The following is a 23,393-nucleotide window of genomic DNA, read 5'->3' on the forward strand; positions in this document are numbered from 1 at the left end:
AAAAATCTTCCAGATTCGAAAACGATCACCTGGATCAAAACGTATTACTTTTGACCTCATTTTAATATCGCGTAAGAATACTTGTTTTGGCTTTACATCAGCAGAATGAAACAGGGTCGTATTGCACTAGAGTGACTACGGCCAAATGTATTTTGCAATATGAATTCCTTGCAGATTTAAAACGTGCATATACTCAAAGTAAGTAACAGCAGGTCGATTATAGATTTTATTTATACATATAAGCGATATAAGTAATACAAGTAGTAATGATTATGCCCCAAATTCAGATGATTTAGCATTCATACAAGTCTTGGAAGAGGCTTTAATGTTTCGCAATGGTAGGAATCTTTAAAAAGGTTGAGCTGTCAATCCTGTCTTAAGTTTTAAAGTAGACAATTTAAAGCTTACATAGCAAAGATCATAATTTTATCGGAAAGCAAATCATGGTATTGGAAAGTTATGATATGTGTGTGACATTTTAGTTTATGATGATAATGACATCAAAAATACAACGGATTCTATCTTTGAAATTGATGAATAAATAGAGGATCGAATCCATACACCCTATAGAATATAATAAAAGGTTGCAAATGTGATGTGTTTAAATATAAAGTACTCAAGCAACACGAATAAAGAAAAAAGAGCAATGCAATAAGAAAATGTATTCAAAACAGACGTATACTTCAAATTAAACAGGAACATCAATCAACTTGCAATAACTTAAAAAAATACAATTAACGAGAGACATGAAAGATTCAAAACAACACAGACATACCCTATACAAAATACAACAAACATACCACATTGCATCCAAATATGTTTATAAGCATAAACTTGAGAAACGGTCAGTGAAACGGGTATACACTGGGGGAGGAGTAAACCATAACAAATACATAGAACATATAACTGTCACGCATTTAGTATCGATAAAACAATTGAAAATGACAGTCATGAAATATTAACGTATATAACGTACTATTATGAGCAAAATAAAAATGAGAATATTCCAAGTAAACACGTTTTTCCGCATTTTACTAACACCATTATCGAATGAACTCCTTAACATTTAACGGAATGTAAGTGTTATTTTTAACTTAAAGACATACAAAGATAAAAGTACTGGGTCTGAACGTTTATTATGATATAACATTTTTACCGAATGTATTGTAAAACATTTTGCTCATAACGCTCTTGGGCCGTTTTGAGTCATTCACGCCAAATATCTCGGCTTTGTAATGTATTATACTCTAATAAATTACTCTTCAAACAGTCATTAGTGCATGTCAACTCGAAAATGATCTCAAACATGTAGTCAATATTCAATATTTACTTGAAATAAATCATAGTAAAACAAAGTATACAACAAAGGGTCCAAGAGTTATAATTAAAACAGCAGATAACAATTTTATATTCTTATCTATAGATGTCTTAAGTTTTATTAAATTCATTCCCGTAGTTTCCAAGCTTGATTTGGATACATTTGATTAAAAGAAAATCCATATACTAGGACCGATAACTTCGCACGAAAATGCCTAAGGTTAAATTCATGATAACATTATATGTGTACAACTTCACAATGTTTATGACTAAAACTAAGTAAAAATATATGTATCACGTTGCAAAAATTGGTCAACGAATGGTTGGTTATTCGAGCACAGTTTACAATTTACCATTATTACTTATCAATGTCCTAACATTTTGTCGTTGAATGCGTTTTTGTAGTGTACGATTCAGGCTTTTGATAAAATTTGCTGGCCCAAATGGGGAAGACCCTGCAAAAATGAGATGATAGTAACAATTTACGGCTGTTCAATCTTACATTGTCATATATAAATGTTATAACCATTGACTATGGTTTTGGGTTATGAATTTGACAAAATTTGAACAACAATAACAACACAGATGGTAACACATTTACAGTTTGCCGTCAGACTAGCAGAATAGCAAGCGTTGACACATTGTAATGGTAACTGACTTATCCAAATTGGTATATGATATTGCGTGTTCTATAAAATGCTTAGTTATCAACGTAAGCCACGTTCTAGCTGATTGCCACCCCATTTTTCTGGTAAATACATTTTCACACGACAGTACAAATTATTTTTTTAGCCAATTAAATTGTTCTTTACCTCGCATATATATTGTAGAAAACATTCAAACTATTCATTGATAGTTTTATATAAAAATAAAATAAAAGAAGATACCATAAAAATATGCCTTTTATACATCGTAAGTGTACAGTTCTTTTATTGTTGAATGGTTTCTCTCTTAACACCATCTTCTCCATCACTTTCAGGAAGAGTTTTAGCCTTCTTGGTCAGATCAACATCGGCATACACAGTCGTGTCACCACCTCCATGAGTGCCCCGGAGTGTTTGACCTTTAGGTTGATCAGCAAAAACAGTATCAGCATAAACGAGACCGTCAGAATTAAAGTTCTCCTGTAAAACAATGAGAATATTCAAATCAATGCGCACAGTTTCAATGTTATCATGGATTAAGCCTTTTTAACCTGTTTTATATCTAGCCGTTCTAAACAAAATACCGTTTCACAACCCAAGTAACAGTTCAAGAAGGTATTGGGTAGGTTGACTGTTTTGTATCTTTAAGCTCCACCCTACATGTAGCCGTTCCGATATCGGAATAAATTTTACGCTTATTTCTGAAGTTAGGTAAAGCTCTGTCAATGTATCACCTGCAAGGAAACAATTCCATTAATTTTGAGTTGGACACTAATAAAATCCTTATTAAACGTGTCGTGTTTGCTATGGAAATGTCCGAATATGTTTGTCCGGTTTTAGGTTACGTTCCAGTCAAGTGATATAATCGTTGATGTCTAACAATGATGTATAATATAAGTTAAAATTTCGGTTTGTAATATAACGCAAAAAAAGAAACAAAAGAAAAGCAAAAAAACTATTACGCGATATACTAAGGTGGATACAACATGATGTGTATTCCAAAAATGTATTAATCATTGTGTTGAAATGACTTTAAGTTAAATTCGTGTTTCTAATTCAATGCCTACTTGCATCCAATAACTAGGAATGGCAACGAACATTCGATCAAAGCAATTATAACGTACATGACATTTATAAAAATAAAATACAAAGCAGTACAACACGTAGTGGTGAAATGCCTTTTTATGTGTATGCGACTAAAACAGTTAAACATGGTAAAGTTTTAATGCCGATATGTGACTTTTAACATATATATATATATATAAATATATAAATTTGACATTGAACCTTTATACATTTACTTTAAGTTAAAAACATATAACAGTAGAACTCCGTTTGCTCGAGCTCGCTTGGCTCTATTTATCTTTGGCTCAAACTGGATGAAAAGGACCAATTTCTTTATACGGAATTCAAATGAAGAGGGATTATGATAGTGAATGTACCTTTGTTGCAATTTCGTTTCCTTTCATCTTTTGATTCGTGCTGTCTTGTGATTTCCCTGGAACAGACGAAAATAAGAAACAGTGTGTGTTCATGATCTTAAAGATAGCAATACCATATTTGACAGTTATTTTCACCTTTGAAACGAAAAATGGCAACAGTTGCGAAACCAAGTAGATTTGTAAGGTTGTCCTGTGTGTGCAGTGGTTAGCAGTGGTTAGCCGATTCGCTTATCACCAATGCATTCCAGGTTCGATTCCAGTGCTGGCGTATGGAGTTGTTTTGGTGGTTACCAAGGCGGACAAGTGGGTTGTCCAGGCACTCTACAACACAAGACCACACTCTCGCGCAACATCATACCTATATGGTTGACTTGACAAAAGTTATTATAATTTCTTCACAGTCGTTGTGAAATAAATAACGTTTATCGATTTAAACTCAAAATTGTGATTTATTGAAACATTTTGTAGACTTTCGGTAGGAAAATAATGCCATTCACATTGTATATTACGCTTTAATGTGTGACGTCATGGTTTATGCAAATATCGCGTACTTATTGGATAAGTGCGACTTCATTTAACCAATGGTGTACGACATTACTATTATCGACTCTTCGTGTAAACAAACATTTGTTGTCGAAAACCTTTCTTAAGCAATAAGTACACAGCTGCAGAACCTATTACTGATATATAATCGTGATGAAGAATTATGAAAATGTAAATATATTAATTATTAGGATTTATCGCCATGTTCGTGTGTTCACACACAGGTACAGGTACACGCAGAACACAGGTATGTCCTGTGAGAAAGGTTCAAGAGCAAACCATTTCTTTTCGTCAAGCATTGAAGTACTTCTCGAGTATTTCGGTCAAGAAAATATCATTTTTTGGTTCAAAAATTTAATTTATTTTTGTAAATCACTTAAAAAATGTAATCCCTTCAAGAACTTTCAAAGTTCTTAAACTGAAACGTAAATAATAAATAACGAAAAAAATGATATATGGTATTGTCAAATATAATAAAAAACAATGCCAACAATAGTATACATTCTATATAATTAAGAAGTAACCTGAATTGTTGTGTTTTTCAGAGTTTCTATTCTTTTCTCATTGAATCGCTGTTGTTGTTGTTGCTTCAAACAGAATGTGGATTATTTAGTTGATATTAAATATATTCGACAATATATGGGTTAATTAATGGAGGAAGTGGGGACGCCGAGAGAGCGCGAGCGCGAGAACGAGAGCGAGAGCGAAAAGACAGGACAGTGAAGGTGGAAAGGAGTTTCTTGTCACTCGTTTAAGGTTGGGTGTTCCTTGTCGGCCTGGACATACGCTTAATGCTAAAATCATACTGCCTAACAGCCCCAGTCCTGTATATAAAGACACACTTCAACTCTTTCTTTTTGGTGATATACAGGCTCCTCAGAAGACACCACTATCATATTCAAGCACGTATATATCAAGTACAAAATGCATTTAGCGTTTATCCAGACCGACCAGGAATATCCCATCTCTGTTTTCAACGAGTGGGAACGAACTCCCTTCCACCTTCACTGTTATGCTTTCGCTCTCGCACCGTTGAATAAAAGACAAATGATGAAACATGGATGAGTGTCCTCGATCTCTCCCACAAGAACACAGCGGACTAACAATTATGTTCTTTGAAAACAGATGCTCATGTAAAGAGCTATAGTGCATACGAAGTCGGGCATGTTGAATAGAAATTTCTACGGAATACATTTGTTCCGGAACCGCCGGGTTGTTATTATTGAAAACATGCTGAAACGAACAGAGTGACGATGATTCTCTGATTGATTTTGGTACTGAGTCCCATCCGATACTGTAGACGGCAAAAGCGAATTTGAACATTGTTGCGAGTTACACAATTGCGGGTTACACAAAATGTTACCAATGTTGCGAGAGATTCTTGGTCTATATGTGGCTACATCTCCATGATTGGGGCAAAATGTCGTTCAGATAAGCAGGTACGAGCGAATGGTGTATTTTGAAGAGAAAACAAAGCTTTGTCTTTTCTCGCCTAGTTTATAGAGGTAAAAGACTCGTTTTTCAATATAGATGTTGTAGGGGTGCCAACTGCGTTGCTCCGGGGATAATTTTAGAAGCTCGATCTGAATTCGTTCAAGATCTTCTTGTTGACCAGAGCAGTCATGCTTTTTACCTGTGGAGTTTAAAATTGTCATTATCTTATTTCAACAAAGTTTTTTGCCTTTAAAACTATAAAAAATATAAGTATATCTAGTATAATACTGAAAGTGATCAAAAGTGGATTAAAAAAGGATTTGTTTGTGTGTTTTGGAAGTGTTAAACTTTTAAACCATAGCTATACAGGTAGTACAGTGTATACATGTATATAGAGCATATTGGACATTGGTTTTTGGACAGTGGTCATTGAGTGTATTGGAGTGTATTGGAGTCATTTGAATTCTTTGCATGTATACAACATACATGTAACAAGATGGGAATAGACATAGCACTCTACCGGGCACGTGTAGGAGCATTTATTCAACCTTGTTCTAAGCTAAAGAAATGCCCGAATGTGTATACTCCGTACTCAAAGTCATCTGACATACACATGATAACTTTTATGTGCTGCAGTTTAATGCTATTCTGGTTTACGTGCGCCCAGGGGTTACTGCTGGCAAAGCATCTGATTGAGGAATCGGTTTCAAGTTACGAGCTTCATGACACATGCCCCGGTGGCATCAACAGTGTCACCATTGAGCGTCAATATAAACAAACCAATACATGTCCGATAGTGAGCAATTCCTATTTGTCGTATACCAGTCGTCTTTTGATGTTGTCCTCAGACGTGGAGCAGAATCCAGGCCCAAGCAGTGAGACAGACCTTATACTTAATGCTATAGAGGCAGCGAATGCAAAAACCACGTCACAAATCACTGAAGTAAAAGATGAAATCTCCAAATTACGTCATGATGTTTCGAATATCCAGACTGAACTATGTAATGTTAAATCTATTTGTAGAGATCTAGATAAACGCCAGAAGGCAACAGAAAATGATCTTAAAACTATTAAATCCAAAGTTGACGACATTGAATATTCTTCTAGTGTTTTTGAAAATGACTTAGGCCATTTGGCAATCAGTGATGAAATTAATCGAGACCATATTGACATTATTAGAAAGCAAATGAACTCAATAGAGCGCGAGTCGCGTAAAGGTAATTTAAGAATTTTCGGACTAGGAGACGAGGAGCACGAATCATCTGATGATACCAAGTCTAAAGTTATAAATTCTGTGTTGAAAGGTTGCCTCACTGATGATATAAACTTTGATGATGTTATAACTTTTGCCAAACGTTTTGGAAAATATTCACAAGACTCCCCTAGAATGATTCTTGTAAAGTTTAAAAATCATAATAACAAATTTGAACTGTTTAAGTTTAGAGATAAATTAAGGCTGCATGGTGTAAGAATAGCCAACGATCTTACAAGCTTTGAAAAGTTACAATTAGATGATCTTAAAAGGTCTGGTAAAAAGGGTTACTTTAAGAATGGTACTTTAGTTGTGCTTGACAATAACGTTCAACCCCGAGTATTCAGGCGAGCAACCAGGCGTCAAGATCAGCAGGTACAGCCACCTCAGCAGGATGACATGGAGATCCAGCCAGACGCAGAAACAGCTAATGTTATAGACTAGGGGGGTGGTCAACGCTCATTTGTTCGGAAACTAAACGTGGAAGTTTTGTCTTGGAATATTTGTGGAATTTATACTAAGTTGAATAATGCTGATTTTATACAATATTTATTGGCGTTTGAAATTATCTGTCTCCAAGAAACATGGTGTCTGGAGTGTAATGACATTCAACATATTCTACCTGGTTATTTTTGTTATTTTTGCCCTGCGAAAAAATCTTTGAAGGCTGGGAGAAATATGGGGGGTGTAGCAATTTTTATAAAGGATTATCTATCTCAGTATATTAGCCGTGTTTGTGAAGATTTTATTTACGGAATATTGATAGTTATTGAAAAAGGTATATTTTGCCCTGATAAACAGATTCTTTTAGTGTCATTATATAATCCACCACAAGGGTCACCATTTTATACTGATAAAACAGTCAGTGGTTTATCTGAATTTGAAACATTGTTATGTAATAGCGAATATAATTTGCAGGCATATGAGTTGTTGCTATGTGGGGATCTAAATGCGAGAAATGATTTTATTAACATAAATCTAAATATACCAGTGTTTGCTCAGCTGGAATCTATTTTTGAGAACGATGTTAATACAATGAGAATTTCGAAAGACAATACTGTTAATGCTGTTGGAAAATTTCTCTTACAGTTTTGTATAACTTACTCATTATGTATAGTAAATGGACGAGTTGGGAGTGATAAAGGTGTTGGTGATTTTACGTACTATGGAGGTATTGGGTCAAGCGTTGTGGATTATTTTATATGTAGCCATAGCATGTATGAGATTTGTAATAATTTCAAAGTAGACGCTAACCCTGAAAGTGATCATATGCCATTAGTTTTGTGTCTTGATAGTATGTTAAAATCAGATGTTAATGATAAAGCCAAAATTATTTATAGTAGCAAAATTTGTATAGATGAAAGTAGTTATGATCATTACCAAGATGTGTTAAGCCAAAGTATACTTAATGGTGAATTCAAAGCTGTTGATGATATGTTAGAATTAGAGGATTCTGATACTAGTACTTTAGTCGAAGAATTCCAAAGATGTATTTTAAATGTATCGAAAGATTTTGTTAAGCAAATAAGAAAAACGAGTAAACGTAAAGTAGGCTTGAACTGGTTTGACAATGAATGTAAAGAACTTAAACGAAACGCTTTACGAAGTCTTAGATTGTATAGATCAACAAAAAGTATGGCAGATCTGTTTGATTATAAGGTAACAAGGTCTAAATATAAGTGTGTTTGTAAATCTAAGAAATTACTATGCCTGAAGCGCATTGGTTTAGATTTAGAGAACTCCATGCCAAATCCTAAACAGTTTTGGAGTAAAATAAAGCATTTAACTGGCAGACAAAGAACTGATCCTGATATAAGTGGCGAGGAATGGCTGCAGCATTTTAGGACTTTATTCCAATCTGATACTGACACTGAAAATGTACCCCCTATTATTGACAACTTCTTTAATGAAGTGGATTGTTCAAATAATATCATCTTAAACTCCAGGATTGAATCTGATGAGGTAATAAAGGCAGTGAATGACTTAAAGTTAAATAAAGCTTCAGCCGGAGAGCTATTGCCTGCACATTTTAAATATGGTCTTTTCTATTTATTGCCATATATGGTACGTATTTATAACCAAATATTTCCATCTGGTCAGTTCCCGAGAAGCTGGACGCTATCTATTATTATACCAGTGCACAAAAAGGGAAGTTGTAATAATCCTGATAATTACAGGGGTATAGCACTTGTTGATGTATTTAGCAAAATATATATAAGCATTTTAAACAGAAGACTTACCTATTATACTCAAGTTTATAACTCCATCTCGGAGTCGCAAGCAGGATTTAGATATGGTTATAATACAACTGATAATGCTTTTGTTTTATATACTGTTATTAGCAAGTATTTAAGTACAAAGGGTAAGAAGTTATATGTTGCTTTTATTGATTTTAAAAAGGCGTTTGATTCTGTGGATAGGGCAAAATTATATACAAGCTTATTTAGACAAAATGTTAAAGGAAGGCTATTGGATGCTATTCAATCAATTTATAAAGATGTCAAAATGTGTATTAGATGCAATGATGGAAAAACAGAGTGTTTTGACTGTCCAAGTGGTTTAAGACAAGGGTGTAATTTAAGTCCAGTATTGTTCTCACTTTTTATTAATGAGTTGTATAGTTATATTGAACAAAGTGGTGTGCATGGTGTTCAGCTGTCCCCTTCTGATATTGAAGTGTTTCTACTTATGTTTGCAGATGATGTTGCTCTGTTATCTGATACAGTTGTAGGTCTACAAAAACAACTAAATGCGCTAAACTTATTTTGTGCTGATACTAAGTTGCAAGTTAATACTAGTAAAACAAAAATTGTTGTTTTTAGAAGAGGTGGGCAGCTGGCAAGTAAAGAAAAATGGAAATATTATAATGAAAATATAGATGTTGTATCAGGGTTTACTTATGTGGGTTTATATTTTAGTTGTACATTGCCATGGTATAAGATGGCAGAGAATTCTGCTCCAAAAGCTAAGAAAGCTTTACATTGTCTTTTTAAAGGCATTGCATCGTTACCTTTTGTTAAGTCTTCAGTGTTTTTTTAAAATGTTTGATACAAAAATATCACCTATAATGTTATATGGTGCTGAAATTTGGGGAATGATTTCAATGAATGCTATAGAAAATGTCCAATTATATGCATGTAAAAGGTATTTAAATGTATCTTCTAAAGCTTGTAATGATGCTGTTTTAGGTGATCTAGGTCGTTTACCATTACATATATATGCTTCGAAACGTTGTCTTAAATATTGGTTAAAACTTTTAAAACTTCCTGATGATAGATATGTAAAGTTGTGTTACAATATGTTAAAACTGTATGATAGTCTAGGTCATGAAAATTGGGTTAGTGTATTGCGTATGAATCTGTCTAGGAATGGTTTTGGATATATTTGGGAGTCACAGCAAGTAGTAAATGAAAGTTTCTTTCTTGAAGAATATGTAACGAGATTAAAAGATCAACATCTACAATTATGGAGTCAAACTTGTTCTGAGAATATGAAACTTAATAAATTTTACATGTATATAAAATCATGTTTAAAGACAGAATTATATGTGAACTGTGTTACAGTTGATAAATTTCGTAAATGCTTAGCAAATTTTAGATTTTCATCACATCGCCTTGCTATCGAAACAGGCAGGCATACCGGAATTGATAGGGACCATAGATTTTGTTTATATTGTAAAAATGTTGTTGAGGATGAATATCATTTTGTTATCAAATGTCCATTGTATAGAGATATAAGAAAAGTGTATATACCATCTAAGTATTATGTTTACCCTAGTCTTCACAAGTTCTTTCTATTAATAGCTACACAAAATGATGAAATTTTGCAAAAATTAGCTATGTATTTGTATTATGCAGAAAAAATTAAAGACAGTGTATCAATAGTTGATTAACATGTATGATGCCATACTAACAACTAATATTTTGTGAATTCTATGCTTGGTCAACTCCACGTTGTTTATATGTTTCTATGTATGCATATCTGTATATGGGCCGGAGGCCTTCATACAATAAATATTTGAATTTGTGTAAATGGAGTTATTTTGTCACAGAGAAAGTTAGCATATTCCAGAATAGGTCTGACAGATGTTTATATATAATTTCTAAAAACTTACGATCTAGTGTACACTTAATTTGTCTTACTTTTTAGTAAAGTTTATGTGCTAATGCCAAGTTTATGTTGAATGTTGACTTCGATGTGTGTCTTGAATTAAGATGTTGATCTTAAAAATATGTGAATGATATGAACTAATAAGCGTTTATTAATATTCATGATCTGCCATTCTCAGTTCATAAAGAATTTCATTGAAGTAGGTAATAGTGAATATTTCATAATCCTTGTTGATCCATCTTATGACCTTAATGTAAAGAATTCATCAAAAGCGATTTAAGCATCGGATGTATTCATTAATTTCTTGAACTTGAATTATTTAAGTTCAACAAATTCCAGATGTCAACAATGATTTCAACTCTTTCCTTCAAAAAATTCTAAGAATATCATGAAGTGTTTATATCAAATGGTTATCAGATACCGTCAAATATAGTAAAACTTTAAATATATATGTATGAAGAAAATAATATTTCCTGAATTGTTAAGATTCCAAGTTTTGCATAATTATTAAACAAACAATACAAGTACAATACATCACTGATTAATGAAAGGCTTGTCCGCGTAGCATATCACTATGAAAACAGGCTTAATAACTATCATCTGCGAAAGATAAAACAAGTGTACATATATGTTGTTCCTGATGCTTACATAATGCAAGTTTTCGAACATTAAGTCAACTATATAAGGCAAGTTATATAGAAACATATGTAACACACCAACGAAACCTCCAAGGAGGCCTGAAGATTAATTGAAGTTTTGATAACGTGTTTTCTGATATTGAAGGTAAAAAACTTTCGAACTGGTCAATCAAATAATAGACGTAGAGAGAGAGAGGGCACATTCAAAGACGAATCTGAAGAGCATTTTCTTGATTACTGTGGTGAAAACGTCTAAATTAGTACACTCGAAGAAACCAAAGACAGTGCCTGTTTGAGGAGAACAAATTCAAACATTGATGATACACATTCAAAAGAGGATTGTGGCTCTGCAGAAGAACAGAACAATACATTGTTACAAGAAGCAGCAAAATTGACGAAAACAAAAATGCATGCGAATAAAATTAATTCAGGAGATGAGTATTCGGGACAAACCGTGATGACAAACTTGACAATGATACACTTAAAGTCATGCAACCGGTTTCATTTCAAAGTTGCACTTTGCCTGCCCGCAGTCATCAACGTATTTAGTTAGTATTGTGATAAATTTGTATTAGTCATTGTTGTCAAAAGACACTTACATCATGTTGCTCAGATCCATTCAAAACTAAACTCAGAGACTGGGTGATTTCCGTATGGAGATGAATTTTCCTTGAAGTATTTTTCTCATTGTGTCTGGCTTAGGATTACAGGAATTTAATGAGACAGTGGATGCGTCAAAAACTGTTACATACAAGATAAATGGGAAATATGTTGCCCGGGATTAACAGGGAAATTTCTTGATAAATACAGTCCCTTTTGCTATGTACTCATCAATATCACTGGATATTTGTATGCCTGCCTTGAAAGAGAGCATTGCATCAAATACAAAAATATAACAGATGAAGACGTTGATGTTTAAGAATCACTCATGAATTATGGAACAGATCAGAATCCAAAATCACTGGATATTGGTAAATTGGTAAACTAATTAGTTTATTTTAGTTAAATGAGTAAATAATGTTAAACGGTAAGTAAAGCTTACCGCATATACAGATTTCGGCTACCTCCCTTATTAATAAATCAACTTCTTAATTCAGTACATAATGACACACACATTCATCCGTCTGTTTCATTGATTCTGGTTCAATAGGTAGGTCAAATTTATATCACAGTTCAATATAGAATACCTTCATAAATTAGATGGCTTAATTCAACAGTGTACTGCATCAATATCGGATTTTTTCCGCAACGTTATTAAGATCAAGTTTGTAAGAAATTTTAGTAGTTATTCTAGTCATTTTAAAGTTGAATTTTTATTAACATAATTAGATCTTGTAAATACGTACTAAGTCGTTTGGTTTTCTTGTCTACTACAGTGTAAATGTCGCCACCCTTTTTCTTAGGCAACGTATAAAGGACATCTCGAGGGTCCTGTCGCGCTGCTGAACACTCAAAGCCATCATACATTGGATTCTCAACCTCGTTAGGGATATCTTAAAATATATATTGAAAACAAACACTTAGTTATTAATTATTATTATCGGAATTGCTATGAACTTTTCCCGTTTCAATCCGTTGATAGACACAATAATAAAATTATTCATAAAATTATTCATAATAAAATTCATCGTGGTTCAAAGATTGAATACTATGTTAAAATGTATACAAACCATCCGAATCTTCGTCAACAGCATTTAAAGACTGCTGTTTCCTGCAAAAGAAAATGCCTAAAAGTATCAGAGTTGACCTGAAATGATGACAACACCGGACAATAGTGTCCATATATATTTCGTGCTGCATGGCTTGATTGATAAATGTCTTTTGATTGTTGATTATTTTCTGAAGATAATATTTACGCCAATACACATTTTTACCATTTTGGTAAATATTGGATTAGAAATGCTGCTCAAGTTTAGGCCGACACAGAGCATTAAGTCATATTTTTAAATTTCAAAAGTTATAGCTGGAGAGAAGAGGGCGAAATGACTGCGTATCGTTTAAGGCATTGTTTATTCAATCGTTTTATTCATTTACATAGAGTTAGTGGAAAAACAGGTTTTTACACGAACGATTTTCTTTGCATACATGTTACTGTTTAGTGTTTCTTAAGTATGATGTCCCAGATGTTGTCCTTTGTCATGTACATTTCAAATGCAGCTGACACATTTTAAAAATAATCCATAATTCCTCAAATTTCTTTCTTAGTTTGTTTTATCTACCGAGTACCTTGAAACATTATGTGTAAGAATGCACGTCCCCGAAGGCGTGATTTTTAAGAACTGTTTAAATTAGACAATAGATGCGTATTGTAAAAGTATTATATTTTTTGTAAACATAAATACCGAATTTGCATAAATAGTCATGACTTCGAAATAAGCCAGTCAACTTTTACACTTCCATAAGAAGGGCAGTCGAATCAAAGTACTAACGCATTCCACCACTAAACTGTCAACGAATAATATACGCTTTATATTATCTCTTAAAATTGGGTCATACTGTTTTCAATAATAATTTGTTTATTTACAGCTTATATTATATATCTTGCTTGCTCATATTGTATATCTTGCTTGCTCATATTGTATATCTTGCTTGCTTATATAGTATATATTGCACGCTATCAACACAAACATACTTACTGGCCTTGTGCAAGTACATGGCGAGTTTCGCGTTTTTTATCTGAAATAAACATTAACTGCAGTATTTAAATAAATCAAGTATTTTCAATATATTCACTTTATAGTGTGATCATAAAATTAAAAACAAAGACACGAGTACTTCTCTGTTCCGGTGTTATCATGTCAAATCGTGTTAACAAGTCAAAATGTCTATATATCATCTAAGTTCTTATTTTCAAAACTGGTTTATTTTGAACAAAATTACAACATCTCTTCAACAGCCGGGATTATTTTTGAAGTGTGGTGTACCCATGTAGAAGTCAACACCGTTTTTCGGATATATCAATACATATAAATTATGTCGTGTTTGCGTCAATAACACGTTTTCGTTAAATTGCATTCAAGCATACGAGGGTGAGTGAAACATCGAGCGCCCGTGTATTCCAATGTAACTCCATAGTACTTGGCCTTTCCAAAATTCACATGTTCTTAAACAATTGGTAGAAGCATTCGTCTTAAGTGTGATACTGCTGGGTTTTGTGATTCTTGTCTCGGATGTTTTGGTTTTAGGTCTATGTTGAACAAATGTGTCTGAAGTCTTGGTTTTGTGTCTATGTTGAACAATTGTGTCTGAAGTCTTTATTGTGTGTCTATGTTGAACAATTGTGTCTGAAGTCTTTATTGTGTGTCTATGTTGAACAATTGTGTCTGAAGTCTTAATTTTGTGTCTATGTTGAACAATTGTGCCTCAGGTTGAGTCTACGTTGAACAACTGTGTCTGATGTCTTGGTTTTGTGTCTATGTTGAACAATTGTATCTAAAGTCTTGGTTTTGTGTCTATGTTGAACAATTGTGTCTGACGTCATGGTTTTGTGTCAATGTTTAACAAATGTGTCTGACGTCATGGTTTGTGTCTATGTTGAACAATTGTGTCTGAAGTCTTGGTTTTGTGTCAATGTTGAACAATTGTGTCTGACGTCATGGTTTGTGTCTATGTTGAACAATTGTGTCTGAAGTCTTGGTTTTGTGTCAATGTTGAGCAATTGTGTCTGACGTCATGGTTTGTGTCTATGTGGAACAATTGTGTCTGAGGTCTTGATTTTGTGTCTTCGTTGAATAATTCTGTCTTAGGTCTTGGTTTTATGTCTACGCTGAACAATTTTATCTTAGTTCATGGTTTTGTGTCTACGTATAATATTTGTGTCTGAGGTCTTGGTCTTGTGTCTACGTTGAACAATTTTGTCTGATGTCTTGGATGTGTGACTATGTTGAACAATTGTGTCTGAAGAATTGGTTTTGTGTCTATTGCAAACAATTATATGTTATGTCTTGGTTTTATGTCTACGCCGAAAAATTATGTCTGATGTCTTGAATTTGTGTCTAGGTTGAACATTTGTGTCTGAGGTCTTGATTGTGTTTCACGGTGAACTATTGTACCTTAGATCATAGTTTTATGTATATGATGAACAATTTTGTCTAAGGTCTTGGTTTTGTGTCTATTTTGAACAGATGTGTCTGAGGTCTTGATTTTGTGTCTACGTTGAACAACTGCGTTTGAGGTATTGATTTTGTGCCAACGTTGAACAATGTTTTGTCTACATGGAACTATTGTGTCTGAGGTCTTAGTTTGTGTCTATGTTGCACAATTGTGTTTGAAGTCTTGGTTTTGTGTCTACATTGAACAAAAGTGTAAAAGTTCTTGGTTTTGTGCCTATGTTTTACAGTTTTGTGTCTACGTGGAGAAAATCTGTTTGAGGTATTGGTTTTGTGCCTACGTTGAACAATTTTGTGTCTACATGGAACAATTGTGTTTGAGGTCTTGTTTTTGTTTCTACGTTGAAGAGTTTAGTGTGTACATCGAACAATGGTTTTTTATGTCTAGGTTTTGCGTCTAGGTTGAACCGATTTGTGTCTAGTTTTAACCATTGTGTCTGAGGTCGTAGTTTTGTGTCTATTTTGAACAATGGTGTTTGAGGTCTTGGTTGTGTGTTTACGTTGAACAATTGTGGTTAAGGTCTTGGTTTTGTGTCTAGGTTTAACAGTTTTGTGTCTACGTGGAAGATTTGTGTTTGAGGTATTGCTTTTGTGCCTACGTTAAACAATTTTGTGTCTACATGCAACAATTGTGCTTGAGATCTTGATTTTCTGTCTATATTGAACAATCGTGACTGAGGTCTTGTTTTATTGTTTACGTTTAACATTATTTGTGTCTGATGTCCTAGTTTTGTGTCTATATTGAACAATTGTGTCTACATTTTTTGTTTTGAAACTACTTTGAGCAATTGGCCGATACAGAAATGAATGTAAATCAGGTCAAATTATGTAGTTAGTAGGCCGTGTCCAAGAGGAGGAATTGTTCGAAGCGTTAACACCATAATTTGCTGATAATTTCCCATGGATATTTGCCACGTTGAGCGTCACGTGAGTTTTGTTGTTGTTGTTGATTTACAATAAAAATATTAACAGTTTGACAGAAGAGACTGTCGGTGAAATGATTGATGGCTGTGAAAGAGTGAAATTTGATATTAAATGATATTTATTTTGTTAAATATTTATACATACAAGATCTTCTTTTCCGTAAAACGACAACAATAACAACAGCAACGACGACGACTACGACGCAAACTGCAGGAATTCCACCAGCCAAACCAACAATAAGTGTTGAATAAGATGGCGGGGGATCATCTGCAAAAAAACAAGAGTAAATTTATTATTATTATTAACTCAATTGATGCATTTACATCATTGGACAGATGTTATTTAGAATGACGTAAATAATCACATCTACGTTTTCTTTCGTTTAATTTTGTACATACCTACAAGAAGATCAGTTTCAATTTGGATCGAAGTATTTTGTCTACAGTTTCCTATGGCGTTTCTTGAGAACAGAATTATATCATACGTCGATCCGTCTTTTAATCTCGATATGGTTTTTGTGTTCTTTGTCTTCTTGTCGAGTTCATTTTCCGTGAGTACTAAATATTCTGAACTTTCAATCGTTTTGTACAGAATTACAAATGTTTGCTTAAATCCACCATTAAAGTGACTGACCCACTCTATAGTAACTGAAGACGATGTGGTTAAACTGGCTATTAGACCAGTTGGACACTGAGGGACACCTGTAAATAAACGTTGTTTTAATACATTAATAAAGTGCTGAGTTCTTGCAAAATATTTGTACTTGTTACATACCTTAATCATAAAAAATAAATCTCTCATTGAATTTTGGTAAAAACTCATTTTTATTTATCTCGGTTTGCATTTATTTATTGATGACCTCAAAATGTTTTTGTTAAGCGTGTGTAAGCGTGTGATATGTTCGCAACGAGACAACACGGAATATTCCTTCTGACATTGCAAGGTCAATATTGTGTTTTGCAGATTTATTTTGATAACAATTACTAAACACATGTACTGGTCAACGTAACTTATTTGATCTATTGTATTAATCGCTTTTATTCGGAATTGTTCCTTACACACCAGACATTTTCCATCTTTTGACAGTCATGAACGGCCATCGTTTAAGATAAGTAGTGTTAAAAATGCGTCTGTATTTGCGAGCATCAACATTTGGGCATCCTCATAGTGTTATCATGTTCAATTCTTCAGTTTTTAACGATGGATATATTATGTTCACGACGGTTGCGCGTAAAGTAACGGGCGTGCATATTTATGAATAGCATTGTAATTGATCTGCATGCTTGTAGTTGCACAGTTAATCTTTACCTACTTCTCATTGTCGTTCCGATATGGCAGTTAGTTTGTTGATAACTATAAAGGAATTTATCTCACACATGGTACACTTTCTAGTAAAGTTAATAAATTGTTATGACTGTATTACGTTTGAATTATTTTGGCATTGCAATAAAAGCAAAACATATACATGTTAATTTCTTGAAATAAGCTTATTTATCAGAGCTTCTTCGTGAAATTTACGAAAGTGGCTGTTATTATATATTATGGACTGAAATCTCTACAGAAACTTTAAATGTATTGCTGCGTTATTCTCGGAAATATAATTATACAAGTTTTGAGCTCGCGTATAATTTCAATAACTTGGGTATCGGATACAGTAATTATTACTTTAGACTAATCTTATTTATGACAGTCTAACGTTTATAAATATATAGATCAATTTATCAAAAATGATCAACTCAATATAGCATGAAATGCAAATTTATGAATCGTGTTAGCGCTAAAAGTATAGTAAGCACACGTTCATTGTTTTTTAAAAACAAACGTTCAGATAGACAACACAATTATATTTTGTTTTTATAAACACTTAAAAAATATGAATACAGAGATCCAATTTAAGAGTAAACACTGCAGTCGTTTAAAGGGAGTGAACTCCCCTTCACGAGTTAATTTCATTCTAACTTTGCATTGTTTGCATGTGTGGACCGGATCAATGTATTGAGATTGTTTATACTTTCGAAAAAAATTTTTTTAGAATGGTGCAAGTTCAGACGATGCTATTGTAAAGATAAACAAAAGGATTTTGTTGCATCTTTTTGTTTGAGCAATTTTCTTTGCATGTTTTTCGTACTCATCAGTTTTCGCGAATATCGGAGTTATTCTTTTTTAAGCTATTAAGGCCATTCGCAATTGTTAACACTGTTTAACTGCGATAGTTCATTTAAGCTAGATTTAAGGTAGGAGCGACCCCTTTGATAAAGCTGTAGAACAAATAAATACCTTTAGGTTATATGTCAACATTGCATTTACAAATCATATAAAAACCAAAGCAGTAATTCATCCCCACCAAATGACTGTGGTTTTAAAAGCTTATATAATAAAACAAAACTGAAGTACCTTGAGGACTTAGGTTGAATGTTTTGCTGAACTTTGGGTTTACTCCGTTGGACACCGTTAGCAGGTATGTTGAAAAATCCTCCTCTTCAATGGATTTGATTGTAAATGTTGTAGAATTACCAGAATTGTTGACGCTGTATTTGGCATTGCTATCAACTTGAGAATACGTAGCCCCATTCCACTTGTGCCATACATATCCTTCTTTGCTCGGAACAGGATAGGCGACTACATCTAAGGAAAATGTTGCATTGCCGCCAAAGACTCCTGTAACATTGCTTTCCGTCTGACCACCAGATGATCTTGGTGAACCTTTGAAAATATTTATTTTTTAGAATTAATGATGTGCTTAAAAAATGAAATTGCTTTGGCTGTTAAACTAAATATCACATTATCAAATACCATGTTTGTCCTCAATTCTAAAATTCAACAAATATTTTTGGGAAATGTCAGACAAAATGAATACAAACATCGAATATAACATTAATTACACGTATATTTATAATAAACATAATTTGACAGTTCATGTAAAATGAGTTTTCTTACATCGAACAAAAACGTTCATATGTTCCCTTGGTGCCGTCCAAGCCTCTGTGTAGTTATTATATCCATAACAAAAGTACCTTCCAGTATCAAGACAGCCAGCTTTTTGAACATGAAATGACAAATGAAGAACCCCATCTCTCTTTGTTAGGGCAACGTTGTCCGATCTTCCAAGAATAATAGTTGAGTTTGGGTTACTGTCAACTTTGCAGAAGAAGTTAAGAGGGGTGTTTTCATCCACAGTAACATTAATCTCATTCGGATGACTGGTTAAACCAAACAGGGCCACAGAAGTGTTGTCTGCAGAACACAAATACAAACATAAATGGACGTGAAAAAAAGAGTAAACAAATCAGGATTTTTAAACAATAGACTTGATTCTTTTAAGGTATGGTTTTCGTGTCATTTAATTTCGTTTACATTAAAATCGTAACATTCAAGAAGATATGGATTTTTCTCCCACCCCAGATAAGTAGATCCAAAAATTTGACCATGTTAGAAATACTTATCTTGCTCGAGGGTAAAGATAAAACAAGTACCCGTGCGGAACTCCTTTTTATTGTCAGCACACAATTATCATCATGAAAACCTTGCCTTGTAGCAATATTTAGAATCCTAATTATTTAGTTCTCGCTTCAAATGGCACAATAAAAACGTGTTCACGCTCCATTCAAGAAATAATGCTGCACTCTACTCAGAACCATTTCAAGAACGATTTGACTATTAACATGATCTGAGTCACTGCGCGCATATCCATGACAACCACGAAATATCACGTATCTATACGCATTTATTTTCACTACGCACAAAAGAGTTCCAATGAAAAAGTACAATTGTACTATATTTTGTTTTACTGAGGTGGTAGAAAAAGCATCTACCATAGCCGCTCGTGTAAGATAGGTTCATCCCAACCCTCGCGCGGGGTATTTTGCGGAGACTCGGTAAACCTCGTTGCCGCATAATACCCTACGCTCGGGTTGGAATGAACCTATCTTACACTCTCGACTATGGAAGATACTTATACTGTTGCCTTTCAAATGATAATAAAGAAAACTGCATCACTCTATATTGTAAAACAGATAGCAAAAGTTCTACACAAAACCTATAAAAGTATAAATGAAACGTTTGTATTCAGAACATGTGTGTAACCGGAATAATTTTGGAATTATTATTTTAAACCTATCAAAAGTATTTCAATGCTGAAAACGTTTATTGATCTGAATGACATTTTTAAGTTGAAATCTTTAACGGGCTTGAATTCGAACGCGGCGTTCGACCTAACAGTCCCTCCTACATGAAAAGTTATATTCATGGTTTCCCTGGCAAGCAGTAGGACGAAATGAGTATAACGGTTGACATCGTTTAGTTGAACGTTTTTTATGGCACATGTACCATAAACAAATGCACCCAGAGAAAAAAAATTCTGTATGCGAATTTGCTTTTTTTCTCGATGTAAATAATATATATGAACGAACATAAAAAGACGTATAGAACGTTGTTACACTTAAAGACTATTACTCCCAAATAAGATTTACCATATTTAATACAATTGTTTTAATTTACCAAAAAGGATTTATACATGTTGAAAACAATGGTTCTGATGAAGGATACAGTGTTTAATTTGAAAGAAAGGTGCAGAAAACACAGTATTTCTACCTTATGAGACGATAGTAGATCACAGTAAAGCTTTTAGCATTCCCCAATCATTTAATATTTTTGCGTTTTCAGCTGTTAAATACTCGGCTACCATATTGTTATCAGTAATTAATATTTTTTCATAAATGCATAATTTAGTAAGCAGTTAAAGGTTAATCACTCAAAATTATGTTTGTGTTCTACACGTGTATATATCGATTTTGAATAAGAGTGTCACTTTAACAAGAATCCATCATAATCACGTACAATTATAAGCTTATAATACAATACTTACACCACACATTGACGTTGAAATGCCTAGTATGCTCTCCAACGGTTGCCTGATTTTGTCCCGTTGGTTGCATGGTGTTACGAACTGTGCAACTGTACAAGCCGGCATCGTTACGCTTCAACGATTGCAAAACATGTGTACTTTTGGTCCAGTTGGTTCCATCGTTTAACCGAGAAATTAGGACTGTTGTTTTCCCTGGGTTACCTTGCATGTATTCGCATTTTACAGTTAACGTTTCTCCTTCCAGTGCATTAATCTGTTGCAATTTATGCAGCCGTGGCGAATCTAGTGTGTAATCATAAAATAGAATTACAAGGATTAATTGTTAAAGTAGTGTGGTTCGTCGGTATATGAAACTGTTTGGTATGTGCACGGTTTGTGTTGCGTGAATAATATTAAGTTGCAACTACCAAAAGACTAGAAAACCCGTTATATAAAAAAAAATTGTTTGAACTGCGGCGGTCATTGATCAATGTCAATTAGTTCATGAACTGCGAATCGATTCCGCCGCAAAAAAACATCAGCTAACAAAACGCAAGCTTAGTTGCTGAAGCAACAGTGGTATTCCAAACATGTTGTGTTCCTTTAGCGCCAATGAAATAACTTTATCGAAGGTATCGTAACAGGAGAGTAAATATAAAGGTGAACTTTTATTTGTATTAGTACATGTGCTGGTAGACCTTTGTTTTGTCTCATGACGTTTACTGATGTATTGATATTTTGATGCAAATTAATTCAATGTTTAAGATGTCCGTTATATTAAGGTTTACATAAGCTAAGGTAAGTGAATATAGGCACAGGACTAATTTCCTTAAGTATAAATATACTAGAGTCGGTGAACAAAAACATATGTTCATACATATTGATATTATAATTCAATGTTCAAATTAATTCATCAAATTAAAGTTCAAGTTCAAATTGTGTTATACAAAATGCCTCCGCCACATACACAAACTATCATTCGATATATTGACTGGTTTAATGTGTGATTGGTTGATCAAATCATAGACGACGAACAATAAAATGCCTGCTTGAATATTCATTGGATATATTGGTTTTTATCAACTCATAATTAGTTTCACAAGCAGGTACTTCTGCTCATATGGTAATGCATGTATTGACTCACATGCTGCCTTATCTGAAAATATTACTTTTGGTGCTTGGCGAAATGCAAAATAGTATTGCAATGTTTTATGGAATAGATGCTTTTGGTTTATTTCAGTATATGATCGTATTTTATTTCATTTTTAAATTAGATAGGACATGAAAATATAACCAAATTACTACGCCGCCATATATTTGAAGGAAGGTTGTAAGGTCGAACATGGTAGCCAATCCATTGCGGATAATCATTGAATAAAATCATTTGTCTTAGTTTTAGAGTTTGTTTCATGATACATGGGAATTCTTTCCTTCTGAATTCTGTTCTGCCCTTACTATCAGAGAACATTTAAATTCGCTTGAAGGCAGGTCGTAAAGTCCGCGCTAGGTTGTTGACAAATTTGAGGCATAGGTGGCGTAAAATAAACATCAGTTAATCTGTTTAATGCTATATGAATTTTCCGGTAAATTTGTATTACGTATACCAATGACAAACAGTCCAAGCAAACAGTTCAAGGAGCTATTTGAACGATGACAAAACCTCGTATTTATGTTCGAGCAGCTCTTTTCGACTGTAATTTGTTTTGTATGAAAACAAAGGTTCGATCATTCAGCTTCAAAGTTCAAGAAAAAGCTTGAAAAACAGGATTATCATTTTTCTTATAAACGGTCGGCTGTTTATTACCAACTATATCTTTATTTAAACTTATGCAACCTTTATTGAATTTCAAATTATTTTTTGTGCAACATTTTCTGGTTCAAAATTTACGTGTTTAGTTTTAATCAAGGAAAGTAACTACAATGGATTTAAAAGTAGTTCTTAAAGTTGATGTTTTCACTCCTTAGGCTGCAGTGAAAATATCGAATTAATATTTTCACTGTTGTTATTTCACTCTGATAAAACTACATATTTCATCGAAATAAATAATTAATATTGGTTTCCTAAAGTAACCATGACTTGTTTCTTGGCTACACAGGGTCCTTGATGGCGTTTTGACCAAGCCCTATAGTTTCCATT

General features: G+C 33.5%; 1 protein-coding gene across 1 annotated transcript in view; it reads right to left on the bottom strand.

Annotated features, from left to right (window-relative positions):
- Positions 1-2,242: 2,242 nt before the first annotated feature.
- LOC128233376 (nephrin-like) overlaps positions 2,243-23,393 on the bottom strand; it is a 34,060-nt gene continuing 12,909 nt past the window's right edge. The window contains exons 6-15 of the mRNA XM_052947023.1: positions 21,278-21,559; positions 19,351-19,647; positions 18,808-19,116; positions 16,812-17,114; positions 16,558-16,680; positions 14,017-14,056; positions 13,051-13,091; positions 12,727-12,873; positions 3,404-3,459; positions 2,243-2,441 (exon numbers count right to left, since the gene is read on the bottom strand). Coding sequence (XP_052802983.1) covers positions 2,247-2,441; positions 3,404-3,459; positions 12,727-12,873; positions 13,051-13,091; positions 14,017-14,056; positions 16,558-16,680; positions 16,812-17,114; positions 18,808-19,116; positions 19,351-19,647; positions 21,278-21,559 — 1,793 coding nt within the window. The 3' untranslated portion in view covers positions 2,243-2,246. The remainder of the gene's footprint in view (positions 2,442-3,403; positions 3,460-12,726; positions 12,874-13,050; positions 13,092-14,016; positions 14,057-16,557; positions 16,681-16,811; positions 17,115-18,807; positions 19,117-19,350; positions 19,648-21,277; positions 21,560-23,393) is intronic.

Source organism: Mya arenaria, chromosome 5, assembly GCF_026914265.1.
Source record: "Mya arenaria isolate MELC-2E11 chromosome 5, ASM2691426v1".
In the NCBI taxonomy this organism is placed as follows: domain Eukaryota; kingdom Metazoa; phylum Mollusca; class Bivalvia; order Myida; family Myidae; genus Mya; species Mya arenaria.